General features: G+C 38.1%; 7 protein-coding genes across 7 annotated transcripts; 4 read left to right on the top strand and 3 right to left on the bottom strand.

The window, feature by feature from the left end:
• Positions 1–2,121: 2,121 nt before the first annotated feature.
• On the bottom strand, positions 2,122–5,100 carry msy1 (MS calcium ion channel protein Msy1; the record flags this gene model as incomplete). The annotated part of the gene is made up of 1 exon (XM_056183097.1): positions 2,122–5,100. The coding sequence occupies one exon, from the start codon at positions 5,098–5,100 to the stop codon at positions 2,122–2,124; it is 2,979 nt and encodes a 992-aa protein (XP_056039778.1).
• Positions 5,101–6,703: 1,603 nt separating this feature from the next.
• Positions 6,704–7,212, top strand: pmp31 (plasma membrane proteolipid Pmp31; the record flags this gene model as incomplete). Its single annotated transcript, XM_056183096.1, has 3 exons — positions 6,704–6,801; positions 6,927–7,141; positions 7,187–7,212. 3 exons carry the CDS (start codon positions 6,704–6,706, stop codon positions 7,210–7,212), a joined length of 339 nt encoding a protein of 112 aa, XP_056038967.1.
• A 515-nt stretch (positions 7,213–7,727) lies between these two features.
• rpl101 (60S ribosomal protein L10a) lies at positions 7,728–8,378 on the top strand (the record flags this gene model as incomplete). Its single annotated transcript, XM_056183095.1, has 1 exon — positions 7,728–8,378. One exon carries the CDS (start codon positions 7,728–7,730, stop codon positions 8,376–8,378), a length of 651 nt encoding a protein of 216 aa, XP_056038954.1.
• A 484-nt stretch (positions 8,379–8,862) lies between these two features.
• Positions 8,863–13,935, bottom strand: rrp5 (U3 snoRNP-associated protein Rrp5; the record flags this gene model as incomplete). Its single annotated transcript, XM_056183094.1, has 1 exon — positions 8,863–13,935. The coding sequence occupies one exon, from the start codon at positions 13,933–13,935 to the stop codon at positions 8,863–8,865; it is 5,073 nt and encodes a 1,690-aa protein (XP_056039021.1).
• A 683-nt stretch (positions 13,936–14,618) lies between these two features.
• spo13 (sporulation specific Rab GEF Spo13) lies at positions 14,619–14,996 on the top strand (the record flags this gene model as incomplete). The annotated part of the gene is made up of 1 exon (XM_056183093.1): positions 14,619–14,996. One exon carries the CDS (start codon positions 14,619–14,621, stop codon positions 14,994–14,996), a length of 378 nt encoding a protein of 125 aa, XP_056039835.1.
• Positions 14,997–15,136: 140 nt separating this feature from the next.
• Positions 15,137–16,454, bottom strand: ung1 (uracil DNA N-glycosylase Ung1; the record flags this gene model as incomplete). The annotated part of the gene is made up of 3 exons (XM_056183092.1): positions 15,137–15,599; positions 15,671–16,003; positions 16,078–16,454. 3 exons carry the CDS (start codon positions 16,452–16,454, stop codon positions 15,137–15,139), a joined length of 1,173 nt encoding a protein of 390 aa, XP_056038908.1.
• Positions 16,455–16,519: 65 nt separating this feature from the next.
• Positions 16,520–20,072, top strand: lig4 (DNA repair ligase Lig4; the record flags this gene model as incomplete). The annotated part of the gene is made up of 19 exons (XM_056183091.1): positions 16,520–16,754; positions 16,799–16,809; positions 16,892–16,954; positions 17,001–17,100; positions 17,148–17,244; positions 17,283–17,368; positions 17,416–17,949; positions 17,997–18,202; positions 18,242–18,325; positions 18,374–18,395; positions 18,440–18,536; positions 18,571–18,630; positions 18,678–18,835; positions 18,882–19,020; positions 19,069–19,193; positions 19,233–19,364; positions 19,405–19,513; positions 19,557–19,949; positions 19,994–20,072. The coding sequence occupies 19 exons, from the start codon at positions 16,520–16,522 to the stop codon at positions 20,070–20,072; spliced, it is 2,730 nt and encodes a 909-aa protein (XP_056039040.1).
• Between the last annotated feature and the right edge of the window lie 210 nt (positions 20,073–20,282).

Genomic DNA, 20,282 nt, shown 5'->3' with positions numbered 1-20,282 from the left:
GTTTTTAAAAATGTGATTATCCTTTCGGAGATGATTTCATAATGGAAAATAAACTAGAAATAGAATTTTTTCTTTAGAGGAAACTTTTAGCTGTAGTATATATGAGTAGAAAGATTCGAATTTTTTCAAATTCTTTACAAAGATATCAAAGATATGCATGTATCAGCACCAGAATGAAGTTACAGTTCTTATTGACAGGAGTTTTCGTGAAATTACCAAAATAATCATTAGGAGGTGTTGTTCTATTCGTGATATAAATAACCGATATGTGGCTAACAGTGTCATAGAAGAAAAGCGAAACAAACTAAAAGATTCATGAAAGAGTGAACAAATAAAAACGAAAAGCATTATTGATGCATTGTATCCTTGCTTGCTGCGTGTAATTCTTTTTGTATGCGAATATATCTACACTTTGGAAATTGGTGGACTGCATTAGCACCGATGCTTCCAAAGATGGGGCGAAAATCAAGAAAGAAACATATAAAGTTATGAGTAAGACTACACGAAGAAAAAGACACGAAACTTCGAACTTCAGTTTTTTGCTCAATAAGGGTACTAAGTACGATTTCTTATTTTGGGGGTGTGCCATCTCTTCCTTTTATATATTCTATATAGGTTAATAATATATAGTGACAGGAAAAATCTCCAAAGCGTGCATTACCAAAAATATCAGTCAAAGAGCTTCCCATACCACTTTTTCCTTTTCCTATGCTTTTTCCTAAAAAGCATATAATCAGGTTCATGCACGTATGCATCTTTTGGCTTACTGGAACAATTAGAATAAACAACGGGACTACAGAAGGCTCCAAAGCCGTCCTAGAATTTTTAGCGGATTCTTCAGCGGAACTCTGAGTGATCCATCAGCCAACTCAAGTCAATCAATTTGTATGATTCTAATGATGTATTAGAAGCAATTCTTTTCGTTGTATACAAAAGGATAAAGGCGTTGGCCATGTTTCTAATGGAAGTGCAGCCAACCTCAAGCAAAATGAAACGATTGACCTTTTCTGTTTCTATTTAAGCACAATTATTTGAGTACGGAGGAGGTGTGCCATCTGAAGGAGGTCAACTCTCTGACTTTTCATCATTGAGCGTTTGGGGAGTCTTTAGAGCCCAAAACAAGAGTATAAAGATTTTTCATTTTTACAATGGCAATCCAAAAAACAAAAAAAGCACCGATATTTACAGTCTAAACGAATTCAACTATTTAATCACCAAAGAAAGTCAGTAGAAACTGGGTCCACTTTAATCATCCCAAAAAAGAATGGATCTTTAATTGAACCAAAAATTAATATCCCAAAAGAACCTGCCCATTAAAACCAAAGATGCGAGTTTGAAAAGTTTTGGTAGTAGCTTTCTGCATGTCTCATTCATGAAGCAATGACAGTATGTCAATGACAGGTCAGTGCCCTCGTTATGCTTATTTGACGGTAGTATAACATTTCTTTAGCCTTATAAACATTCTCCTATGGAATATTGAAAAAAATTAATAAAATGCAAATCCATTGTATTATATTATAGACTAAAATATTACAAAAAGTAAACAAATCATGAAAAGGCAACTTTGAAAAGACAAAGACTTATAATCTGACTTTTTAGCTAAGTATAGACATTTACGATCGCAAATGTTCCATCTATAGTCACTTATATAAAGGACCTATGTGAACCATGCCTCTGCTGTCGGAACTCTTTTAAATTAGAGTGTTTATTTACGACTTACCATTTTCGTTCATCAAATATTTGCACATTATCAATTCTTATCTCATCTTACAATGCCAAAATGTATCCATCTTTTAAATTCTTCAATGTGAAATACCATTTTATTTCTTCTTGCTTAGCTTACTTTACCTTCTCCAGGATAGACATTCTAAACTCCTTGTTACGAGAGCGGTGAATCCATTTACCAAAAAATTAAGTATAAGCATTAAAAATTTAAATTGCTATTTCTAGTACAGATACCTTCTTTCTTTAACTAGTTTATGTTAGGCTTAAAATAAAAATAAAATAGAAATTAATAAAATTAAACACCTAACTGTTAGAAATATAATAAATACAAGCATAGATCTCATTAAGAAATAAGTTAGGATAGGCACATTGTATAAAGCTCAGTCAGACAGTCAGTTAAAGATGGGCAGATCTAGTGGTACTTTGACCTATCAGAGAAGTCCTCATATCGTCTACAGCAACATTGCGTAAACCCGGCGAAGTATTTGCACTAGCCCGACCAGAGTTGCGGTTTCGACGAGACGAAAGACTGAAGCGACCAGATCTTCGGGAAGACCTTTCAGATCCATCATTTTCTTCTTTGTTCTCTTCTCCTTCTTCTTCTTCTTCTGCCTCTTCTTGCTGTTGTCTACGTAATTCCGTCTCACGACGCATAGCATCAGTGCCAGCGCTTTCAATAACAACGTCAGGAAGACGTTCACGATTTAAATCGCTGCTCCCTATATCAGTAATGTCATCCATCGCACTCACTATGTGAGAAGTTCCCAACGAAAAATCAACGCGCTTCTTACTAGGTTGTCTTTCCATATCAGCTACGTCAGTGGAGCTTGAAGATTCCTCCGGAACAGGCTGGCGTACAGAGGTATTCCTTAAAATTCCGTGTGGGCCTTCGCTTGGTCTATTTCCGTTTGTTTTATCAAATGGGTTTGATCCAAAGGCGGCGGCACCATTGCCAACGTTGATGAACATAGGTGACTCTTTTGTCTTACCCGGGGCGTTGTTAATTGGAGACACAATATCCAATTCTTGAAGGTAAGTCATCAAAGCACACATAAACATGTTACGGCGTCTCATTCTCAGAATCTCATCTTGAAAGTTATATTTATGGAAAAAAACTACAAGCAAGGACATGGAGTACAGATTGGGAAAGTCAGTTACCTCAGTAAGCAAATCCGGCTTGTAGTCTCGTTTTTCCTCTTTTAGGAAGTCAATCAGCTTCACACGAAGAGCCTCAATTTGCTGCAACGTAGTACCAAATTTCAGACTAACGGTGATTGGATCGGAAATCCCATCACTACGACGCATGTTCGTGATCCATAGTGTGTTAAGCAAATTGTTTGGTGCTTGAACAATTTCACCTGTCAGCAAACGAAATTCTGTAGACATAATAGCGATTTCTTTCACCATTGCTGGGGTCACAACGCCATTAATCAAGACGCTGATTCGGTCACCGACATCGTAAGGGTGCTTAACAAATACAAAAATGATGGAATTAAGCAATTCAACTGCAGAGCTAGAAAAGAGCCAAGAAAGACCCAACAACCAAGTACCGGCAGAAGTTAAGACACCACTAAAGTTACGAGCGATCAAGTAAAGGAAAATGAACAAAGTAATTAAAGCAACAAAAAACATGCAAATTGCGTCTAGTTTGCCGATGGATACATTCAGATCACGAAGAGAAGCCGATATGATTTTTCGTTCCTTTCCAATCTCCACAATCGCTAGTTCAATCTCTTCACAAGTAATATCGCCATTCAAATCACGATCAAAGATATTATAACATGCGTTTAGCTTTTCTTGGTCTACTTCATCAAATTCGTTTCTATAAACCGGGACGAAATCATCATACACAATATCAATGTTACCAGGTCTCACCAGAGCTTGAAACAGACAACGAGCTAACGACTGACAGCCTCGAGTAGTTCTCAGCAAATGCTGAACAACATTTCTGGGGGACGTAGAGCCTTGAATTTCACGGTTAGAAATTTCACCAGCAACCTTATTAATCATATCATGAGCGAAATTAAAAGCACCCATTGCCCGATAAGTTGTCTGATTCAAAGCGTTCTGAGCAACTCGAGCTGCAGTATTTACGGTCTTTCCACCACGGTCCTTTTCTGCAAAGTTGAAGAGACCAGTCTTTTTAGCACGTTGAATGGCATCATTAAAATCAAAGGAGCGAGTCCTAGCATAATCGTATAGGTGAGCCAACTCGTTAATTGCAAATTTGTTAAACAAAATTCTAGATTCGTACTGGCGTTTGTGTAGAGACATTGCAATGAGCTGCATTAAAAACTTTTCAACCAAATTCATAATGGAGCAAATAAAAAGGGAAATCAGAACATTGTTTGCACTCTTTTCCCACTGTAGCTGAGTACGTTTTCCTTGAGCCGTCATTTGCACGTCCAACACACCGCCGTCCCCGACATGGTGCCGAGTCATGATGGGGAGGAAACTTACATAACAGGCCATCATCCATAGGAACAATGTCAAAGGAAATTCCAAAGCTATTGCCATACATTTCCACTTTGTAACATTGTTGCTGACAAAAGATACGATAAATGCAAAAATGAAGGGAAGTAGCTTTGCAGCAAAGCGACCAGCCCATAAACTGAGCCAAATAATTTCCCACCAAATAGCCATCCACATCAACTGAACACCGCCAATATGGATCCAGCGAATCTGATTATTGTACCCGTCATTTGTTTTGAGGTGATAAAAACGACCGATAAAGATGGGAATCAGCAACAAGACTGCAAAGGGAAGAATATAAATCATGGAACGAATGAAAAAACTTTGTCTTTGAATGACTTGGAACATTCTTCCGAAAATATGGATAGGATTGTCTGGAGCCCTGATGGCAGACTCAGTACTGAACTCAACAAGACCGAAATTATCCAATTGGTGTTCATCATCATGGTTGGGAAACTTTTCCTCCTCAATGTTGTCATGTTTGGATGACTTGTTTGATTTTCGGCTGGCGCTTCTTTTAGAACGACGCATAGAACTACGAATGCTTCTGTTCGTGCCACGACGACGAAGAGATTGAGAATGAACAGACATTTCTGCATTCAAAATTTGATCCTGATCTTCAACACTCATGTGAGAGGCAGTAGAAGCGGTCGAATAGGCGGTCGATACAGGGCGACCATTGTGACCAGAATTTGACCTTTGAGTTTCGTTCGAGTGCAAACGTTCAAGTTCACTTTCGAACTCGTGCTGATTAGGAGCATCTTCTTCGATGGTTTGTTGTTCAGGAATATATTGGGGATTGGGGTCTTGGTTGGTATATTCAGGAAGTGATAATTCATCAGAGTGATGTGGCTCATGATGGCCTTGTGTGGGAACTTCTTGATTATTCGTAGGAGCACTCATTCTTTTGTTTTTGTTTGATTTTCTATGGGAATCAAGAAATTTATGTCACGAAATGAGATGGAAAATAAAATAAAAAGAGTAAAGGAAAAGAAACACACAAACAAGGAATTCGTCAGAAAGCTAGAAGTGTCTATAAGAAGGGTGGTATATAAAAAAAAAAGAGTTGCGAAAGGCAGAAATGGGAAACGAATAAAGAAATAGAATAAAAAAAAAAACAAAGGAAAACCCCCGAAAGCAGGAAAAGCAAAAAACAAAAGTCTCAAAGGGCAATTCAAAGCAGGTGGGAAGTACTAGAGAGTGTGGAGGAGGAAACAAAGAGAATTCCTCACTCTCTCTCACTTAGTTTAACGAGACTGGAAAGTATTGGAAAAAGGAGTGGAGTGGAACGCAACAACCTAACGCAAAGAGTAGGGATTCCAGTTTCAGTAGGAAGAGATTATTAAATTAAAAAAAGGAAATCTGAAAGAAAGAAACTAATGCAATGATCCAACAAAGACAGAGACAGAGACCTAGATGCCAATGAATACCAGAGTCTAACAAATGTACAAAATAGAAAACGAAGAACGAAAACAACGTGTAAACCGAGAATACCTTTTCTATGCCTCGTATTCTAATGTTTCTAGGAGCTGAACCTCAGTATACCCTCTACTTCTAAGAATTTTGGTTTTAGGTAAGTGGCAAACGTGTTGTTCAAGGGAAATTTTGCTAGGTCATGATCGACGTCACATTGTTGTTTAGACGAGTTCGCTTCTTTTCATTGTAACCCATGCGAACGAGGGTCCCTTTGCGGGGGACAAAAAGAAAGAAAGCTGGATCTTTTGGACGCAGATTTCCATAGCAAGTTTCTACTTCTACTTTTATTTTTATTTTTATTTCTATTTCTATTTCTATTTCTTTTTTATATCTACATCTATAGTTAGAGAATATGACGGATTTCGAGTTCTATATGTAATGATTTGTGTATGTGTGGAAAAAAACCCGGTTGAAGGAGCGAATGATCGATGATTAGTTGTTTATGACTCTTCGTTTCTGTCTAAAAGAAGCCACTATGAATTTATTGGAAGAAGCAAGTGTGTTGGTCGAATAACGGGTTTGTAGTTGTCAAATCTTCCTCCCCCCGGGGAAAATAAAAAAAAAAAGAGAAAGGGTTCTTTTCCAGACATACCAAGTTTTCCTATTCCCTGTTCCTGGCTTTTGGTAAGAATTTTTCTCTGCGATGCATCGATTTATATTGAAGCTCTTTTTTGGGAATCATTGCATCCATCGCTTGTCATCCAAAGAATCACAATGCCAATCAGAGAAACCGAAATGGTCCACTAGGGACTCTACCGTGCAATTGTAATTTTAACTAGAGAATAGAAAACAAAAAGGAGTTGCAAAAAACAGAATTGGATCCACTGCTTTTTGTTTACTGTGTTACCTGTTCGTCATGTCCTTCGCAGTGTCACTTGGTCTGTCCTTCTACAAAGTCTCACTTTCCTAGCCCCATTCCCTGAAAAGAACGCTTGTTTGAATCAATTGCGGTTTTCTATTGGAAAAAAGTACCAAATCTTGCTTTTCATTTCTTTAGGATATTTCTCTACAACCGTCTCAAGCAACAATCATGTCGCCCCACACCTTGACGAGTTTTCTGTTGATTGTTCTTTCTATTTTTGTCCCTTTTATTGTCGTCGGTATTCGTAGAGGATTTTGTAGTGCAGAGTATGTTTTTCATTGCTTCACTTTCTCCCATGTTTTGAGCATTCGATGCCTGTTGGATCGTTCTGTTTCTACAACTGCTTCTACATGGCGTAAACTCTATGCTATATACTAACAACCCGATTTAGCTTTCTCATCAATATCTGTCTTTGCGCTTTGGGTCTCCCTGGAATAATCCACGCCATTTACATTGTCTTAAAGTATCCCTCCTATCCTGTCTATGACATAGAACACGGTCAATACTCTTCTATTCATGCTCCCGAATCTACGGCGCATCAGAGCATTGCTTCTCATTCTAATTCCAACGTTCATCCTCCTGCTTACTCTACGTTTGCCCCCAATGGTATGTCTTTATTGTCCTTTTGCTCTATTAACCTTCTCATTTCAGATAACAAATATCAGCACCAATCCTAAGGATCCTCATTGTTCCTCCATTTCTTCCTACAGACTCCCTTGTTGTCTTTTCTGTAATCTTCAGCCTTTTCATATGCCCCATCCGGTCTCCTTCGTCTTGTAGGTACAGCAACATTTGTTGGAAACCTCTATAAAGACTTTCCATCGCCTGTTCTCAGTGGTCCTATCCTTTCCTTTCAATTTCGAAAGATTTCGCATTCATGATTTATTTTTTTTTCAATAATATTCTTATTACTGCTTCTTACTTTTTCCTTTTCATTTCATCTATATCTTTTACCACCCATTCTTCTCATTTCCTTAGTTCGTTTCACATCCTTGCAGTTCGGTATCTATACTTACTGCACGCTAACCCAATGCACTATCCTGCCTTGCACCGTACCGTTGCATCTCTGTTTCCCATCCACCCTACCCTAACATGTTACTACTACATATGTGACTGCCTTTTGGGACCACAAAGAAACGGTGAAATTTCTATTCGACTAATTCACGTACCCGCACTACACCAACATTGAACCATGTCCAAGGTCAGCGTTGCGACGGTCCGCTCCAATGTCGAGCACATCCTTAAGGGATCTCAAGAGAAGAGACGCCATTTTACGGAGACTGTCGAGCTTCAAATTGGTTTGAAGAACTACGACCCCCAGCGTGATAAGCGTTTCTCTGGTACCATCAAGTTGCCCAATGTTCCCCGCCCTAACATGGCTCTCTGCATTCTTGGTGATGCCCACGATTTGGACCGTGCTAAGCATGGCGGTGTTGATGCTATGTCCGTCGACGACTTGAAGAAGCTTAACAAGAACAAGAAGCTTGTTAAGAAGTTGGCTAAGAAGTACGATGCTTTCGTTGCTTCCGAAGTCCTCATCAAGCAAATTCCCCGTTTGTTAGGTCCCGGTCTCTCCAAGGCTGGTAAGTTCCCTACCCCTGTCTCTCACAACGATGATCTCTACGGTAAGATCATCGAAGTTAAGTCTACCATCAAGTTCCAATTGAAGAAGGTTCTTTGTCTTGGTGTTGCCGTTGGTCACATTGAGATGTCTCAAGACCAATTGATCTCTAACATCATGCTTGCCGTTAACTTCTTGGTCTCTTTACTTAAGAAGGGCTGGCAAAACATTGGTTCCTTGGTCATCAAGTCTACCATGGGTAAGCCTTTCAGACTCTACTAAAAAATGGCATGTGGGGTTGGTGTTTCACTTTATAGTATAATTTTCTTACATGCAATCAATTTCGCTTGATTAAAAGCTAAAGTACTTCTCAAGTATTTTCTTAATGTATGACTGTAATTGAATTACCATTTGTAGGTATTGTATTGCTTTTCGTGCCCTCGGTATGATGAACTTACTTTTTTTCAAGATATTTCTGCTATTCACTTTTTCACCTTTCAATTTAATCCTGAAAGAATCTTTATTAAATCCGATAAATAACCTTTTTCAATGAATACTTTAGGGATATATTTTTAACCATAAATTTCCCCAATCTATCATCCGTTCTACAGGAAATTAATTCCAAAAAACCAAACCATACAAAAAAAGCCATTGAATGTATCACTCATTGTTCTGATACAATATAGTTCTTTTGACAAACCGTCAAAAAAAAGTGAAATTGTCATATCAACATTGATAAACCAGATAAAAAATTTGGATTGAAGGATTAATCCTCCCGATTTCCAGATACATACTCTAAGGCTTTTTGTTTAACTGAGTCAACTCCCTTGTTGTCGCCAATTTCCTTTTCATAAGTCAACCATTTCTTAAAAATAAACTTAGCTTTCTTGGTAGAAAGCTTGGACGCGAGCACACGCTCAAACAGGCGACGAATGATAGCAGTGTCACCTTGCTTGACTTCCATGTCAATCAAGACATTCCACAAGTCCAAGCGTTTTGGATAGTTGCTCAACAATCCTTCAAAAATGGTGCGACCACGCTCAGGATCACCCTGTTTAAATTCAAGGATAGCGAACTTTTCAATTATCTTTACATGTTCAGATTTAGGCAAGCTTTGCAAACTACGCTGCAGTAAACCTCTTGCCGTATCTTCGCTTCCATTTGTTAAGAGGAAAGAAGCATATTGAGTCCACACGGAAGGAACTTGCTTGAAGTTTTTAAGCATACCTTCCATATACTCATTAGCCAAATCCAACTTGTTGCTTTTTATCAAGACACCACACAACTTTTCATAAACAACCAAAGGTTCACAGTGAGCACAAGCATCCTTGAAAGTGTTTTGAAGAGATTCAGTTGTTCCATAGGCAATTTCCAAATTAAGTAATGCCATCCAAACGTTCAATTTTTCTTCTTCTTCCCTGTAATTGATGGTATTCAAGGCACGTTGACCAATTTCACGAGCTTTCTCAATCTCGTTAAGATTCAATTGGTAAGCCATATAACTGATCCACAAAAAGGAAGAATTGGGTGATGATAGCAATTGACGCTCAAAGTCAGCAGGCACATGTGGAGCTTCATCTAAGTCACGCTCTTCGTCATTAAAATTGTCAGGCTTCGACTTCTTGCGTTTGGGAGTTTCATCATCTTCACTCTCACTTTCAGACACATCACGAGCAGGTTTGTCGAATACGGTAGAGCTGTCGCCCCAATCGAAACCATTAACATTCAATGGAGCAGGTTTCTCATTTTCCTCTTCAGATGATGATTCTTCGTCAGCCTCTGATTCGGATTGTTGATCTTCTGCCATTTCTTCATCTGAACTTTCATCAGCAGACTTCATTTCAATTTCATCTGATAAATCAACATCTGAATCAGCATCAAAGTAAGATGATTTAAGGCCCAACGATATACGTCGTTTTTCAGGATTTACATCTAAAACGTGAGCACGAACTTTATCACCAACGCTATATAACCTGCTTATATCATTGACGACAGCGTCTGCAACTTCAGATTTATGACACAAACCAACAATGCCGTCTGTGCTGTCAATTTTGATAAGAAGACCATAATCCTCAACTTTAGCAACGGTACCATCAATGTTACTTCCAACCTGTAAATCAGAAAATGCAGTGGTAATCGAAGAAGACTCATCTATTTTACTGGGTTTTAGCGTCATTTCAATACGCTTGGTATCATGATCAACGCTAATTATTTTTCCTCTCACCAGCATGTTAACTTGGAATTGTGTCTTCCACTCTTTGATGAAAGTATCGAAAAGCTCAGCAATCTTTATTCTAGCAACCAAATCGTGACCTAACGAAACAAAAAGACCTTGGTCAGCCACGTTGGAAACAAACCCACGACAGACATCACCAGGCTTCAAATCATCGATGGATTTAATCTCTCTATCTTTGACCTCAGCATTTTGTGGATTTACTCTAGATTCACGAGTGGAAAGGGCAATTTTCTTATTCGAAACATCAACGCTCATAACATATACCGATATGTATTTGTTACGAACAAACTTTTCATTTGGAGCAATATCATAATCATCTGACATGTCCAAACGAGAAACTCGTCCAGTTAAATGGCCAGGAAGATGAACGATTGCTCCGCTCTCATTTACATTCATCACTCTTCCTGAAAACTTATCACCTGGTTTAACGGACTCATAACCGTCAACGGGTTTGATAAGGGAAAGACCGAGAACTTTTGAAGTGTCAATTACTGTACATTTCAAAGCTTTACCACCAAAAAAGTGCTTTGGTATACTATTAATCACTTCTGCATCATAACCCAAGTCCATAGCCATAATCCTTCCATTTATTGTTGAAGTAACGGAAACCCATACGCATTCCTGAGATATGTTATTGACATAAGCAATGACCGAGTCTCCCTTCTTGAAAGTAGGAGTCTCAAGCTTAAAGGGTTCCATACTCATGACAGAAGGGCGCACACTCAACTCCAAAAATTGCTTAGGAGAAACACGATGAGAGATAGGTAAGAACTTATGATGCCTGGAGTCGTGTATACCTAAAACACGGACACAAATTTTATCACCTTTCTTGAAATTTTTGAGAGGCTTATTAAGGCTTTCAATATCTTCAGCCTTGTCAAATACTTCAGAAACTTCAACGCGACCCTGTACATTTGCGGCCAATTCGACATTAAGCTGAGACGCTTTGACAGAAGTTATAGTACCCCATGTGACCTTTCCAGCTGTATAATCATAAGTTTTCTTAATAGATTCGTCAACAGGTTTTTCAATGTCATATTTGCTATCCAAAACTTCAGTAACTCTTTGTTTATTAGAAGATAAAGGTTTAAATGACATAAATATTTTCTTTTGTTGAAGATTTACAGAAAGGCAAACACATTCAACAGACTGTTGAGGCTTAAATAAGGCGCCTGGCACAGGAACATAGTCTTCTGACAGATAAGCTTTAGGTACCAACGCTACCAAGCCATCACAAAATTCGACAAAAACACCAAAATCAGTGGTATTGCGAACAAAGCCAGCATACTTGACACCCTCTTTTACCTCTTGTATAGTTTTGGGGAAGCGTTCTTCTTTAGCAGCATTTATAAGGCTCTTCTTTAATGACAGAGTTATATTTCTCTTGTCTTGGCCTTTTCGAAGAACTAGTACATCTGTTATTTTCGTAGAAACACGAAGTTTGTTCAAAACCTTGGTAGACTTAGTAAGGTCACCATCGGACAAATGACCTAAAGCAATAACTCCCGAAACTTTATTACCCAAATCAACGATAACAGAATTTTCGGTTTTTTGTAACACGGAACCGGAAACAAGAGAACCCAAGGAAATACTATCAAATTGTTCAAGTCTTTTTTCGTCCCAATTTTGTTCACGACAACTAACTCTCATTTTACGTTCGGATGGTTCACAACTAAGAATAGTCACAGAAACAGTTTGACCAATCTTAAAATGTTCCCTCGCATCCCGAATATAAGCTTCACTCATTTCAGACACAGGCAAGAATCCACGAACGCTGTTGTAAAACTCTACAATCGCACCATCTTCTAACACACGAGCAAGAACACCTATAGCACGAATACCTGGTGTTGCTTGTTCAAACGAGCAAATTGGAGGTAGGTCGCTGTTTAACAGTGATTTCTTCAATGTGAGAATAACTCTTCTTCTCAAAACATTCGTGGTTAACACACGACCCTTGACAGTAGTGCCGACTTTAAAACGTCGCTCAGGGAATTGCAAAGCAATATCTGACATATGAGAAGACGGTACCAAGGCATTGATTCCATCTGCGATAGTGACGACGATACCTTGTGGAATTAGTTTCAGTACAGAGCCCTCCACATATTGACCAACGTTTATATCCTCAATACGTAAAAAGGGTTGCTCTAAAACGGAATTCTGGAAGGATAAGATGAACAAGTTGTCGACGTAACTATAACCAGTTACACGAGCACGGTGGACACTATTTACTTTATAAGGGCCATTATTTGAGCTAACATTTGCTACCTTTTTATCAGACAAACGAGAAATGTGAGTGAAACCATAGATACCGGGGATGCCTACATCGCAAAAAACACCGAGAGAAGGACTAACGTGTGTAACTTTAGCAGTATTGACGATGAATCCAACATCAAGCTGGTCAAGTTTTTGAGGTTTCGCCGAATCAAAATTGAAACTCAAAATATGAGGTAAGAAAGAAACAGCAATCTTTGGAGGATCGCCTGGGAGGACGAAAAGCACACGAGCTGGCGAGGACTTGGCAAGGTGAAACTGTTTTTCCAAATCCTTTGTTTGATTAACGGAACAATGGAACAAATCGCTCGTTACATCAGCCACGCCCATATACTTTCCAACGACACCATTATCTTTAAGATCTGTTATTAATACATTGATGTAGTTACCCGGAAGAATAGCTTGAACAGAAGGTAAACCATCTAAAGGAGGTGAATCAGGGGTGGAAAGAGCTAAGTGAAGAGTACGTTGATCTTTTGATAAAACAGTACAAACCAAACTCTGGCCTTCTACGAATTTATAATCTCCAATATTTTTTTTAGACAGAAAGCCATTAAAGTTTTTCAATCCCACATCAAAAACAATACCGTGATCTTCCACACTGGAAACAGCCGCTTGAATCACCGACCCACTAGTATAATTATTTGGTTCTTCTGTGGGGCCATTTACATCTTGAGGGCGCATACTCAGTTCAACGTGCTTTTTGTTATTTTTTGTATCATCGGTACCAAGTTTGGTCACGCATACACGAATCCATTGTCCAACGTGATAAAGATCAATTAAATCAGGGAAGTTATTAAATTCGTCAAGATGATCAACGGCTTCACTGTCGGTACCGGTGGCAGCATCGTCCAGATTTTCAAGACGCTGAGAAAGCTTTTCAGATATACTGGTGATGGGCACATATCCGCTGAGACCATTAGGCAAGGAAACAGCAATATCTAAGGTATTAATTTGAGAGACTTGTCCCAAAATCAAAGTTCCTGGTATCAAACTTTTATATTTTAAGCTTTCGATGGACACGGAAGATAGTTCATCTTCGTTAGAAGAAGTAGCCTTCGTAGTGTTCTTCTTTTTCTTCTTGGATGGCTTGCTTGAAGCCTTAGTAACTTCAGCTTCATCGGTACCCGTAAGGGCTTCTCGTTTAGCCTCCGTTACAGCCTCTTTATATTCAAGAGGCGTCAATGTGGAACCTCCTCCACGAGGGAAATCTCCTGAAGATTCCACAGCAGAAAGAGACGAAGTAGTTCCATTTTGTTGAGACGACTTATCATTGTCTGGCTTATCGGAGCCATTCGAAACGGTGTCCCTCCTTCTCTTATTTCCAGCCATTATCTCTTTTTTATTTAAGGAGATATTAGCAAACAATTTCGACTGGAAGAAAGAACTCAACAAAAAAGGTTGTTGGTAATTTTTCAAACTCTTGTAGCTACAAGGCGAAAATATTGAGGAAGGGACGGGCATTAAGCACAGAGTCTTGTTAAACCACGTTAAATCAAATTTAATCTCATCGTTATACCACACAAGCAAACAAAAAGAAAACAAGATGAGCATGAAACGTAGATGATTACATGGAATGCATTTCGAAGTATTTTTGAAACTTAACTTCTTTCTATGAATTAATTATCTTCCAATTATAACAATGAGGATCTGATTGTATGGAAGTCAGCTCCAAAAGGGGCGTACACATCTGCTATACAGAAATGGAAAAAAAGAGTAGTAAAAGAATTAACGCTTTGAAATACTTTTATTGACTAGCATTTATTCATGCTTTCTTTGCTAACTGTATCTACTAATACTATGTGTGTCAAACAAAAGTTGGTTGTTTATGTTTACAAACAAACCAAACAACAACAATGCTGGGAGGAATCCCCGAAAGTTATTTGTAATGAACCAAGTAGTATTATGATGAGCGGATCTCGTAAGTAAAAGAAAAAAGAATGATGGATTGCAAAGCAAGCAAACAAAATGACAGATGTATTAACAAGGCAGAAATAACAAAACTGTTTACTTCAATGTCAAATAAAGAGAATGTGAACGAAAAACTAGTACCAGAAAAACAAAAAAGTCCTGTGAACAAAGCAAATTCCATGGCATTGAACCAGATGAAGGAGCAATTATCTCATGAAGTTCAAAGGCGAGAAGAGCTCGAAAGTCAGTTGGAAAAAAGCCAAAAGGAAATGGAAGACCTTTCAGTTTCTTTGTTTACTGAAGCAAATGAAATGGTCGCCAAAGCGAGACAAGAGAGCGAAGTGTTACGGCGTGAACTAGATTATCACGAGAAGATGCAAGAAAGACGCATGCAAAAGCTAAAAAATATACAATCCGCTATTCGAACTTCAATGGTAAACCGAAACATATTTTCTTATTCCTATCAAACTCCATATCAATAAGGGTCAACATTCAAACCACAAACATGTTTTAGATTTTGAATAAAAAGAGTGAAACATTTGGCAAAATAAAGATGACAAGCAAAAATGAATGAAATAACAAGTTTAGTTATGTATTGTAAGAAAGACATGTTGAAGCTTCTTCATGCCTTCTGTTCCTCCGTTTTCAAGTTTTTAGTTACCAATGATGAATTTTCATCCAATTCATCCAAAGGCTTGCTCGAAGCTTCAGGTTTTGAAGGCGTGGGAATGGAAACAGCATGCCAATTAATAGAATTTTCATTTCCATAACGTTCCGCTAACCAATCGTTTGTTTTCTTAAAATGATGACATTCGAAAAACCCACGATGAGCAGACAAAGGACTCGGATGAACACTCTTTAGTATGCAGTGTGATTGTAAAGGGAGCCCTTGAAGACGCTTGTTGGCGGGCGTTCCCCAAGCCAGTACAACAATTCCACGTTTGTGTTTATTTAAAGCAATTTGAAGAGCAGTAGTTGTAAATCGTTCCCATCCCTTTCCTGAGTGGGATGCAGCTTGATGAGCTCGAACAGTCAAGCTAGCATTTAGCATCAACACACCTTGATCGGCCCATGGTATCAAATACCTAGTATCAAACTGTTAATACTATTACCTCAGTAAACAAAGACCAGCTGAATGATCACGAATTACACATACCCCGTCTTTGGTATAAGAAAATCTTCGTAATCTATTTTGATAGCTTTGTATATGTTTAGTAAGCTAGGCGGACAAGGAATCCCTGGTCGAACGGAAAAGCAAAGTCCATGAGCTTGCCCAACGTTATGGTAAGGATCCTGTCCCAATATAATAACACGAACTTTGGACAGAGGAGTATGATGCGACCAAGAATATATATCTTCTTTAGGAGGGAAAACCCTTTCTTTCTGCCATTCACTTTGAAGAAATTTCTTCAAGTCCAAAAAGTATGGCTGTAAGAATTCATCCTTAAGGGCTTCAAACCAAGAATCTTCCATGGTCTCAATTTCTAGTCTGTAAATTGAAAAGTTAGTAACAACATCCTTGCTTGTCAATGCCTTTTGATATTCATTATAGTATTTACATACTGTAGTAATTTCCTTTGATCCTCTGTCAATTCTTCGGCCCATTTTTTTTTGTCAAACTTTATACTTTTTCCATTGGTAACAGTATTAGAATTTAAAATGGGCGCTTTCTGTGGTGTTTTGGGTTTGGCAGTGAAGAATTTATCTAAACATTGCTGTTTTGTTTTCTGCGGAACATTTTCGTTAGGCTCATCAGCTTTTCGTTTTTCAGTATGGTCTAGTATACTCATTTTAGAATAGTTAACCGAATAACTTGGTTTTACCTTCACAGTAAGAAGGTGTCGTCGACTTAGTATCTGAAATATGGAACCTCTAACCCTGCTACATTTTATATGAAACCAGCGGATATTAATTGGACATTTCCGAGTAAATATAGTCATTTTGAATTTTGTTTGTTTCTATGACATAAAAATATTTGAACTCGCAATATTCATGTTGGAAGAGTATGGACTCGTTTGAATCAGGTACAGGAATAGTTAAGCCTCGCAATCATTCTGAGCCATTGAGGTTTTACGATTTTGTGATAAATTTGTTGGAGCCATTGCAAAAGATAGGAAAAACTAGAAAGTCGAAAAGCTCGGGAATCGACCCCTATGAACAGAAACGAAAGATCATTTCTAGTTATTTCACCAAATGGCGACAACAAGTAGGACAAGATTTATATCCTTTATTACGTCTAAGTAAGTTTGGAATATGTTGACATTCGTCAGCTAATAGATTCTAGTGTTGCCTGATGTAAGTGCGCTCAGCTATATTTATTGTAAAACTGGCTGGTCGAAATGATCCAAGGAAGAATAATCATCTAACTCAAATGCAGCTGGACAGAGAAAGAGGTTCGTTTGGGTTCAAAGAATTTGGTTTGGGAAAACTATTCATCAGGGTTCGTAAAGTTTTCGTAAGAAGTATTCTAATGAGCCGTATAACAGGCTATGCACCTAAGCTCAAATTCAGAAGATGCCAAAGCGCTTCGAAACTGGCGAAGTTCTGGTTCCCGGCATGTTGGGAATTTTACTGCGATGCTCCAAGGTTTGCTGAAATTCTTATAAAGATCTGTGGATTAATTATTTAATTAGATGTGTTGGAAAGACGGGCTTATCGAACCTTTCCTAGCTCATTCACAATTGGTGATATCAATAATTTATTAGACCATTTGGCAGAAGCTACTTCTGAGTACGATGATCGTAAAAAATGGCTCTAACAAATATCAGAGAAGAAAGGGGTTCCGTTCTAGAAAAATTCTACAACTCTTTAAGCCCGCTTGAAATGCGTTGGCTAATTACTATATTACTTAAAAGTATGCAATCCTCTGAATACTTGGTTGCTAACTTATTGCTTTTCTAGTCAGAAAGTATGGAACCTCAGAAAAGTTTATATTGAGTGTTTTTCATCCAGACGCAGCTCGCTTATATCGTCTCTGCAGTTCTTTAAAACGCATTGCTTGGGAACTTTATGATCCCACTAAAAGTCTAAGTGAATTGGACACAGATGTTGAAGTGTTTAGTTGTTTTCAGCCACAATTGGCCAATTTCAAAAAAAATACTCTTGATTTTGTCGTGGATGCCATGCACGATGAACCCTTTTGGATTGAAGAAAAGATGGATGGAGAACGCATACAATTACATATGAGTTCGGGAAAGTTTCAGTTTTATAGTCGAAATGCCAGGACGTATACAGATGTTTACGGCAACTCATACCATGATGAAAACTCAAAGCTTACGCAGTATATTATTGGAGCTTTTGATGAACGGGTCTCTCAAGTTATCTTGGATGGTGAGATGGTCACTTGGGATCCAATTTTAGAGACCATAATTCCTTATGGTAGCTTGAGGAGTACGTTTGATTCTTCGTCAACTCATCCCACATACTATCCTTATTGTAAGAATTGTTTGAAGCTCGAAATATCAACTAGCTGATTGTTGCAGATATTGTGTTTGACATACTTTTTCTTAATGGAAAGTCATTAATTAGGCACTCGCTCGAGGCAAGGTATAGGATTCTCAAAAAAGTGATTGTTCGCGAGTCCCGAAGAATGTGCGTTCTTTCTCATAAAATTGGAAAAACTGTTGGCGATATAGATAAAGAGTTACGGCAAACGATACTTGAGGGATCAGAGGGTTTGGTAATAAAGGTAAGATTTTTCTGTTTGTAACAAGTATTTAACATCTAGAAACCTTCTGGGACTTATCGATTAGGAGAACGAATGGATGATTGGATAAAGGTCAAGCCGTACTACTTGGAAGGATTCGGAGAGGTAAGTTTGATTTTTAGAAAAAGGTTTTAGTAACGATGGAAATTTTAGGATTTGGATTGTCTTATTCTAGGTAGGCCAATTTTGCGAAAGAAATGATCTTTTATTAATATGTAGGTGGCTACTATGGACGTGGTAAACAATCTAAGCAGGCTTCTTCTTTTTTATGCGGTCTTCGAATTGATCATGCTCCTGGGGAAGAGCCGTATCAAAGGTAAGCTAACTTTAAGATTATGTCTAATCTCAAGGTTCCAATCGTTTGTCCGTGTTGGAGGTGGATTTTCTTACTTCGACCGTGATATTATCCGGTAAGAAACCAAAGTACTCTGTCTTGGATCCTAATCAATCTGTGTAGAAAGGAAACAGAAGGAAAATGGAAGCCCTGGTCTTCAGAAGCATTGGAGTTTTTTGAATTAGCCGGTAGCCGACAAGAATTTGAGAAACCCGACGTTTGGATTCATCCTAAAGATGCATTGGTTCTTCAAATTAAAGCTGCCGAGGTTGTTGTTTCTAGTAAGTGTTATTCTGCATGATATGTTTTTGGAATCTAATTTTTAAGATCGATTTAAAACAACGTATACATTGCGATTTCCCAGACTGGAAAAAATTCGATTGGATCGAAACTGGGAAGATGCTCTATCTATAAACGAATTCTTTCAATTAAAAAATTTTGCTGAAAATCAGGAAAAGGATGTCTAGTATGGATATCACGACCGTCTTTTAGTACAATTAACTAACTGCTTTAGTCATGTTGAAAAGAAAAGAAAAGTCAACAAAAAGAAACAGCCAGAGAAAAAACTTTTGCATCAAATAAGTAGTCCGATAAAGCAATCCACTCTGCTGTCTAACATGTTTCAAGGTCTACATTTCGGTAAGAATTTATTCATACTGCACGTTCGTTAACAAGCAGTTGTCCTTCCTCCGTCAAAGGTTGAAAAATCAAAGCAGGAATTGGAAAGCATAATTATTTCCAATGGTGGAACAATTCATCAAACAGTTAGTTCTGTTCCAGAAGGCCAAATGATATTACTAGCGGATAAGAGTAAGTGATTTCCCTCGAACTAATTTCTCATATCTGCTAGTTTCAGCACGAGTACTTGTCGAAGAGAAAAAAGGAATGTGTTTAATATGCCGACCTGAATGGATTATCGACAGTACGATAAAAGGAAAGAAGGTTACTGAACGACCATAGTACGTACACGCAATATCAGTTCTTAGATCTAACCAAGAGAAGCCTTCTTTTTAAAAAACAGACAAAATATTCCTGGGAGAAAGCTTTAGAAAGCCTAAGCAATCTAAGCCTTTCAGAATTATCGACTGAAGTGCGCAGATCAAATTGGAAGAACAACAAAAGAAATTTATTAAGTTCAAAGAAACTTTCAGCGAAGGAAATATCATTTCCTGGAGCATTCCCTCTCTCTCATATATCTGCTTACCTGGACGACAGTGGATTCGAAACTACAAAGAATACTACTCTTACAAGGTCGCAATATCAATTGGCGGAGACTATACTAACGTGGAATGGAGCTTCTGTCCAAAGTACCTTTTCTTCCAAGGAATTAACACATATAGTTATGTTTAGCAATGACCAAGATCGCATGGCATATCTACAACGGGCTTGTGAATTGTATGTGGTATTTCTATTTTTTTCAAACCCACTCTAACATTTAGTCATCAAATCAAGCCTGAAATAGTGAATTATCAATGGCTTTTACGAATATGGAAGGACGTAAAATCCGACAGCGTTTGAGGAATCCAACAATCAGTATTCACTTTTAAATTATTAAAAAACCTTTATTTATTATTTATGTTCTTGAATGCCTGAATGATATTTTACGATTACATTTACTTGTGTTCTAGCTTTTCCTTTTGCCATAAGCTTGTATCTTAACATACACCAAGCGATAAACCATTGTTTAATATAAGGGTATGGACGCCAAGTAAGAACCCTTTAAACTAA

This window comes from Schizosaccharomyces osmophilus, chromosome 3 (assembly GCF_027921745.1).
Source record: "Schizosaccharomyces osmophilus chromosome 3, complete sequence".
In the NCBI taxonomy this organism is placed as follows: domain Eukaryota; kingdom Fungi; phylum Ascomycota; class Schizosaccharomycetes; order Schizosaccharomycetales; family Schizosaccharomycetaceae; genus Schizosaccharomyces; species Schizosaccharomyces osmophilus.
This window is presented reverse-complemented; position numbering and strand designations above follow the sequence as displayed.